At 32.4% G+C, this 8,901-nt stretch overlaps 1 protein-coding gene across 1 annotated transcript in view; it reads right to left on the bottom strand.

The window, feature by feature from the left end:
- The window catches only part of PTPRZ1 (protein tyrosine phosphatase, receptor type Z1), a 116,490-nt gene extending 112,930 nt beyond the window's left edge, over window positions 1-3,560 (bottom strand). Inside the window, exons 1-2 of the mRNA XM_023528945.1 lie at window positions 3,463-3,560; window positions 3,286-3,356 (exon numbers count right to left, since the gene is read on the bottom strand). Coding sequence (XP_023384713.1) covers window positions 3,286-3,356; window positions 3,463-3,560 — 169 coding nt within the window. The remainder of the gene's footprint in view (window positions 1-3,285; window positions 3,357-3,462) is intronic.
- Between the last annotated feature and the right edge of the window lie 5,341 nt (window positions 3,561-8,901).

Genomic DNA, 8,901 nt, shown 5'->3' with positions numbered 1-8,901 from the left:
CAATCAATAAATTTTAATTTAATTAAACTGAAATCATTTCATTTAAAAAGCTATTCAGAAATAGCTTCAAAACAAATGGGTACATGGAATTCTTATATTGCATTAGCAATATCCATAGTTTAGATTTTGACGTCCTCAACATACATATAACTTATCATGAATCCAGAAGAAAATAAGAGTCAGAAATACTATCCCATAGTAATGGACCTAAGACAGGCAACTGGGTCTAACATAAAGGAGAAAATCTGAGGTAGGAAATTCTGAGAGTATCAAAATGTGACAGTGGGTAGGTGAGGAACTTGACCAAATAATCACTAAAAATCAGAAAGAAACTTAAAGATAGCAATGGGCAATTTAGTGATGTGAAAAAAAGGTGCTCATTTTTTAACAGAATCTTAAGGAACTATTACATATGAGAATACTGATATGAGAAGTCATTTAAGAAGTTAAATTATATTCAAGATATTTTTAATAAAGTAGAAAAACCTATTTATATTTTAGAAATATTTTTATCATAAACTGCAGGGATTTTTAAATAAATATTTTGGGCTTTAAAGGACATATTTTAGTTACTTAAAGATTTCAATTCTGTGGAATGCCCAGTTTCATCACAATAGTGGAAAACAGAATGCTCATATAGGATTCATTTAACAATTTGTGGCCCTTTCAAATCGTTTGTACTGGGGACACACTACTTAAAACAGTCCTCTTTAAGGAGCTCGAAAACTAACAACGTAATGTGTAAAATTCTTTAATATGTCATTCATTGGCAAGCTAAGAAAATAACAACAACAGAAATACAAATTAAACTACCTTTTTAGACCTCGGAAAAAAATAGCTTACAGAAACCGTCAACTACTTTCATTTTAAATATCTATGTAGTTCCAACTGAAATGTTTTACTTCATATAATATTTAAATGAAAGATATGTTTCCTGTGAGGATGGATTTCCCAGAAGCCTCTTTAGTATCAGAGCAAAGTGCATTAGTAGGCCAAGAGGTCTGGCATTGCCCAGGGAGATCCCTGCCAGCTCCTTAAAGTTATACACTTACTTTCTACCTGAGCACTCCTAATTACTACAGTTATTACAGTTATCACTGTTCCCTCCTGTTTGGGGAGCGTATGGTGACTTTGGAGTGGTGTTCCACAGCAGCAGAACTGTGGTAATATCATCGCCTGGACTTTGTTCTCCCTCCTACACAGGGCCCCCGTCAGTCAGCAGGCACTTATGGGCAGTACACTGTGACTCCCTTGTTTATTCCTCTCTCCTCAAGAGGAGAAAGACCAGCCTCATCTCCTTGGCACATTCAACAAAAATGAACGTAATTTTATCAGCCCCTCATATACTGTTGTCCTTAATGCCCAGTCTACCAAATTATTTATGAGAAACCTGGCAGTGCTTTTGGATATAACAAGAAAACCTTGGGATATTTTTATCTGTAAAACCAGCATGGTATCTGGCACACGAGTGAATAAATGAATGAAAGTTATAAACCTCACATTATGTTCATTTCTATAGTCAAGAGAGGCATAGTTAAGTATCCAGTAAAAAATCTTTAAGAAAAAAAAGCATTGAAGATTTTATTCCATGGTCTTCAATAATCTTAGAATGTTCTAATTTTAATATTTTTTATTTTGGTCTTTAAAATACCACTGACCAAGGACATTTCAGGGAAAAAAAAAAGATTAATAGATGATTTACGATTTTAATGAACTTGTTTTTCTGAATTCAAGACATGTCTTGAGGATTTTTCACAAAAACAATTGATCCTTTTCATGGCTAAATGCTGCTGTAACTTCCTGCAGATTGCCATGGACACACACTCCTGTGTCTTTCACGCTCTAGAACTCCAGAATTTTACATTTGTGTACAGAAGAGCGAGCAGTGGGATCTTTTGTATGCATAAAGTTTCCTTAGGACTTTAAACAATACACACTTTTATAAGTGATAATACAAATCACTACTAGAAATTTCTATTATGTTAAAAAGTTTTCTACACAAATTAGAAAAGTAATATTTCAAAAATTCAGATGATATCAAGCAACCGCAAACCAATGATATAAGACAGTGGTAAACACAAATATTTCACAAAAGTATAAGAAGCCACAGCTAAGAAAAGCAATGCCAGGTTTGTTTGTATTTTAATAAAAGAAATAACCTTTATTGGTTCTTTAATACTTTCTATATAAGCTCCTGGCTATTTTTAAGGTCTTTCATTGGTTAATCCACATTCTTGATCAGTAAACTATTCTGGCATTTGTCCTACTGCATATTTACGTATTTTTTAAAATAATTATTATTTTCAAGTTACAGTTGAATGCCAGGTTTTTGTTTTCTCTTAAACAGGCACTGTATTAGGGATAGAGGTAAAGAGGATGAGCATGCAATTTAAAAAATAAATATAGTCTGTGTAGCTGGATAATTTCAGGCAGCAGTTCCAGTTTTTCTGAGCAACTAACTTGGATTATTTTTGCCCAAGCTTTATAAATAATTTCCTGAATTATATAATATGTCTGTGTAAATAATTTGAGAATTCTTTTGGTTGAGTATTACATAATTTGAAATTCCACTCAATCTCATTCTACTTTACTGACAATACTCAATAAAAAAAGGAATGAGAAAACTTTCCCCTATACCTGCTGTCTAAGGTAAGAGCATTGTTCTACCCTCTCTGTTAGCAATCCCAAGATAAACTCTGGTTTTACTTGCCATCTGTATGTTGATTTGTATTTATAAAATGAGAACAGGTTAAATACAGCATCATTTTATCAAATGCATATTTGCTAAATAAGGGAACTGATTCAATGACTGTAGGCACAGGGGCTATAAAAACATCTCGGGATGTGCCAAATTTGGTATATGAAAAGTGCCAAATGACAGTAAACATCCAGACATCTCATGTACTCCAGGCACCTTGCTATGGATACAGATGAAAACTTTTCAGGGTCAGTTCCCCTAATGCAGGGCTTCTCCAACTTCTCATATCATGACTCAGTTAGAAAATGATAATTTCTGCAGTAGCCTGGGCTGATACATAAGAGCTGAACACATGATTATTAGACACATCTCTCACCCACTAGCAACTTCTTACCTCAGAGCCCTGTCTCTGCCTGGATATCTTTATTCTCTCCCTTCTCTGACTCCTAACTCATGCCCAATCCTTCTCATTCCTCGAGTGTATCTTAATACCACCTCTTCAAAAGTCCTTCCTATTATGACTCCTACATAGTCTTTCTCACAATTATAATTAAGTAATAACGTGTGCAATAATTTTTGATATTTACTGTGCGAGGCTGTGAACTCCTTGAGAATCCAGAATGTGTCTACTTGTTTCACTGTATACTCAGCTCCTAACCTAGAGACCAAGTAGATATTAAGTAAATAGTCATTGACTGAATAAACTACAAATTTAAGATTTACAATCTCAGAGCACTTTTCCCCACCAGGTATAATTCATTTACCCGTCTCTGGTCATCAACGTTTCCAGATCAGGGTCCATGGAAATATAACATTGCAAAGCAGTACTAAACTCATTATCAACTTTTAAAAAATCTCTCATGTTTCCCATACTTGACAGATCTCAAACAACAGTGGATAAGGACACAATGTTGATAATGAAATGTCGAAATTTCATTATCAGCATTTCTATTTATTTATTTTTCTCCTGAATCCTTCTGTTCCAATTTGGTGGTACCACAACCTGCTGCTTCAGTGGTATCCTCAGGTTTTCTTCATTCTGATTACTGTTTCATTGGTTGCAAACCAAATTCCACAAATCCCGCTGTGCGTTTATTACCTGGTTTTTGGTGGAGCACCAAAGCACAACCTCCAGCAGCTTGGAGAAAAAGTTCACGAGGTGAAAGTTTTGAGATTTTTTTCTAAGATTGTCTTGTTCTATCTCCGCAATTCTAGATTCAAAATAACTTTGCAACTTAATTTTTCAAAGCATGTATTGCTTCTTTATCTTCTAATTTCCAGTGTGGATACTGAGGAATTTGATGCCTTTTTTTATTCTCAGTCCTTTCTATACTGAGTCCTTTTTTTTCCTCTTGAAACATTCAGAATATTTTCTTTATTTCCAGAGTTTTGAATTTTCATAATGATATGGCTTTGGTTTGGATCTTTTATCATTGACTATACTGGGTCTATTATGGCTCTTCCAATTTAGAGAGCCATTTGGGAGGAGGGGGGAGGTAAAAGAATATTGTCTTTATATTTTCTTTATAAATTTCTCTTGTTTCTCTTTTTTCTTTATCTGAAACTCCTATTAGTTAGACATTTGGTTTTCTGAATTGATAATCTATTTTATATCATCTTTTCTTTCATATTGTCCACATCTTCAAATTTTTGTTCTATTTTTAGGAAAATTTTCTACTGAATATTTGAATTTATTTCCACCATTATTTCTTCATATTAAAAAAATTCTAAAGGCTCTTTCTTGTTCTTTTATTATGCCATTGTAAAATCATCTTGTTCTCATGTTACTAATGCAAAATCTTCTTTTATCTCTCTAAATATATACAGATATTATAAAATTTTATTATAATTTCTGCTTTGTCTCAGGTTCCTCTGCATTACTCTTTTTCTGCTTATTTGTTTGTGTTGATCGCTTTCATGCTAGAGGCTTTCCTTAAACATATGGTCATCCTAGACTTATCTTTTTTATTTATGTAACATACTAAATAATACAGAGTAGATGTATTTGGTGACTGGAGTTTGTCAAATGATGTGTTTCACTGTACGGTGATCACAATATAAGATAGATTTTTCATTGTGGAGTTCCAAATATCCATACTTGTTGTCCACGGGCTTTTGGCATTCTGGGACCAGAATGCAGGAATGCATCACATCTGATGCTCAGACTTTCAGTTAATTCCCCTATTCTTGCTCCCATAACTCATTTCTGCCCTCTGCTATGCATGGGTATCCAAGGCAAGATGCAAAGAGCAGGATGAAAGTTTAATTTGAAAATAGAAGAGCAAGCAAATTGACTCAAAATAACCTTAGTATACATACTTAATATATAGAACAATCAGAAATGTCACAATGATATTTTTTTTGGTAAAAGAATATTGTCTTTATAAATATCATGTCTGCTGATATCCTGCAAATCCCCAAAAAAACCCTCCATGAAATCCTTAGACATCAATGACTATTCCAGTAAAAATTCACCAATGCATATGTTTTTCACTTACAAAAATAATTTGCTCTATATAAGCACTTTGCCAATCCTCATGCAAAACTACCTGACATTTATTTCAAAAAGATGAGTAGCATTATCAGTACAGTGTCATACACAATGTTATTCTAGCCTGAAATTTGGTTATTGGGAACATTTTTAGGTTCTAAATGGCTATTTAGTAACCTATTTTAAAATCTCAGTTTTTTCAAGTTTTTAATTTTTAAAAGGAGATTACTTAAAATATTATCACTTGTAATTAAAGGGTAGTGGAACTCCAGAAAGAATCACTGCAGAAGTATACAATTCACATATGAGTTGTAAGACTTGGGAGAATTAATATCTAAAGTCCCACTAGAAAGACTGAATGCACATTAAATCTAATGCAGAAAATAAAATAGGACACAGACAGAAAGGAAGTATCAGCATTCTTAAAAGAAAAAGAACAGAATAAAAATAAGAAATATACATGTTGTATAGTTGATATTCTTTTCCAATACACCTGCACAAATTTGATAAGATCTGCAGTTTACAATGTTGAATTCAACTATTGTAGAAGTGGTTCAGCTGGACAGATATACCGTCAAATACCACGTAGCTAAACATAAAAGGTTGTGATTATGTGGTCAGGTCATAGCTAACTATCACCAATACATTTCACCAAAACCCTGAGATTATGCATAATTGTTCCACAGGAAAATGATTAACTATTCCTAATATAAAACATGGTATCCTCTTCCATTATACTTATTTGACAACAGTTGACACATGATTAGAGTTTGACATGACCAAGTCCAAAGTCTCTGGTTCGATTCTCACATCAATCATTTAACTTCTCCATGTTCTGTACCCAAAGATTGAATGTCTAAATTTGATTATCATTTTGTAATTAAGCAGACGCATGAGTAGATGAATCAGTTTCAACCAAGAGTATATAACCTTTGGATGATGATTCATTTTACCTGCATTTGAAAATACTGCCTTATAAATATGATCTGAAAATTCAAAATTTTGTTTCATTAAACATTTGAAAAAGTAATTACCTTTAATTTTGTGAAGTTTTAAGTTGAAAAGATAATATAAATGGGTTAAATTATATTGCTAAATATGCTAATTTCTATATTTTCAAAACAACTTGACCTCAGGCCTTTCCATAGATTTTAATGTATAAACACTCTAAATTACAAGAGAATTGATGTTATTTTATAATCATTTAAAATATTCTCAAACCTATCATTAAATTAAATTATGTGAAAATTAAATTAAATTATGAGATCACTCTTTAATGTACAGTCGTGGCCCATCACCACTAAAATGTATAATCATTCAGCATATACATATCTCCTAATAAAATAATGGGAGACTGAAGATTTTCATTCATAAAACATCTGTTTCTAGTTGTTTGCCAGATATGGGAATAAAAATAAATATCTTGAAATTATTTTTCACATTTAATTCATTTTGAACATGTAAGTTGTTTGTTATGATGTGTAGTTCTTTAGGAGAACAAGGTTTTAATAAACATGTCACTTTGTTTAAAAATCATTTTTGACTTATCATTGTACATTTAAAAATGGCAAAATAATATTACTCCAGTTTTTTATTAATGTAATATTTGTGATTAAAATTATAAAACCTATATTATTTTTCTTTCATCCTTTTATTAAATAGTCATATTATTAATTATTGACAAAGTTGAACCCCTGTGAATAGTGTTACTTTAGGTAATAAAATATTTAGATAAAATATTCACACATGGAGACTTTAATTTTTAAATTCTAATATCTGCATTATAGAATTAAAATTGAGGAACACCTTTTGGGGAAAACCTCTCTGCATATGTAAATAAAATTATATAACCTATATTATTTTTTCTTTCATCCTTTTATTGAATAATCACATTATTGTTGACAAAATTGAACTTTTGCGAATAGTTTATTTAGATAATAAGATCTCGAGATGAATTATTCACACAAAGACCTAAGTTTCAATTCTAATATTTGCATTACAGAACAATTATAGAACAATTTAAGATGACATCAAATTGTCATCTTAAAAATATAGTAACAATATTCTATATGCATACTGAATACAACCAAAGTTTAACTTCTAAAAGTATGGATCATAAACTTCATTTTTAATAGTATGCAAATTCACTATTTTCATTGACATCAAGAAATGAAGAACAAGCAAGCTACTCTCCAATGATGTCTGGGCAGAGAATATTTTTGATATGGTTTGGCAAGTGTCGTCAAAACTCTTGCCCACTTCCCATGCTGCAACCACGACCTCCCCTTGAAGTGGAGGGAAAAGAGCAACTACCTCAAACACCAAACTCATATTTTGATAGCTCAATACCAAGTCAGGCACCCAACAAACAATAACAATCTTCAACTGAATCAGAATTCTTTGTAAACCATGAAACCATAAAAACCTCCCTCATGATATTGGATCTAAGAGACTGACTATATCTCAGATTGCTATAGGTTGAATAAAATGGACAACAGTTGTTTTTTTCCTTCATGTTTTAAAATCAACATAATTTATTTGTGGCTACAAATTACTTGCATTTCTTCCAAAAGCAAAATATACTCACTCCTCCCCAAGATACCCCTCTTCCCAGTTTATCCCATTATAGTACAAACTCAGACTTGAGGTCAAGGATCTCTTCATACAGATAAAGTCCAGGAGCTAATGACATTCTTTAGATATGGTTCCTCCAAATGTGAAGATCGGTGAACTAAAGACATAGATTATCTGACTCTGTCCACCCCGGGCACACATACATACCCACTGTACAATGATGAGATGGATAAAAGTTAACTGTAACAGAAACTCCTGTGAAAGGGAAGAAAAACTGGACACTCAGAAGTCACTATTCCATAATGATTCTGAAATCCAGCCAGACATATGCCGCTAGTTACTTGATTAGGCCTTAATCTCGTTCCCTGAAGAAAGATTTTCTGTGGTTCATAACTCTGTACTCTGGAGTCTTGGTTCTTCCCTCTAATTCTGTAGCTATTGTTTACATATTCCTTCTATTTTCATGCTTGAAACTAAATAGTTTTAATGGTCTGCTTCCTACATGAAGAAATCTGCAGATCCAAAGGCCCTGTTTTCATTTTCTTTACTTTCATTTTTAAAAATTTTATTTTATTATTAGTTTCAAATGTATATGGCATTGGTTAGACATTTATATAGCTTATGAAATGATCCCCCCTGATAACTCTATCTTCCCTCTGGCTCTACATATAGCCATTACTACTGACTGTATTCCCTATGCCGGGAGAAAGGGGTGAAGAGTTAAAAAAGTACAAATTAGTAGTTGATAGATGGTCACAGGAAAGGGGAGCACAGACAACAGTTTAATAAAATATAAAATTCCTTTTACTTAACCTCCAGTGCATTAGTAAGAAGACAATCCATATAATTTTATTTTTTAAAAAAAATGCCGTTAAATATAAAAATAAAATAACCATGTTGGATATCAGAGAGTGATTAATACTCATCCACATGCTTCTTTCATTCTGAAATTTATGTTTTGAATCCAAAGGTTCACAAGCCCAGAAACATTCCAGACTTAATCTTCAAGTTCTGATATAGTATTTAATCAACCGCAGATCCCGTGCTTTTGGAATAATTGCTTCCTTCAAATGGAGGTAGAGCCCTTTTAAAACTATTATCACCAGGCTAACTTCTAATACTAGAGATTCAGGAATAG

This window comes from Pteropus vampyrus, unplaced genomic scaffold (genome assembly GCF_000151845.1).
Source record: "Pteropus vampyrus isolate Shadow unplaced genomic scaffold, Pvam_2.0 Scaffold33, whole genome shotgun sequence".
NCBI classification, from domain to species: Eukaryota; Metazoa; Chordata; class Mammalia; order Chiroptera; family Pteropodidae; genus Pteropus; species Pteropus vampyrus.
This window is presented reverse-complemented; position numbering and strand designations above follow the sequence as displayed.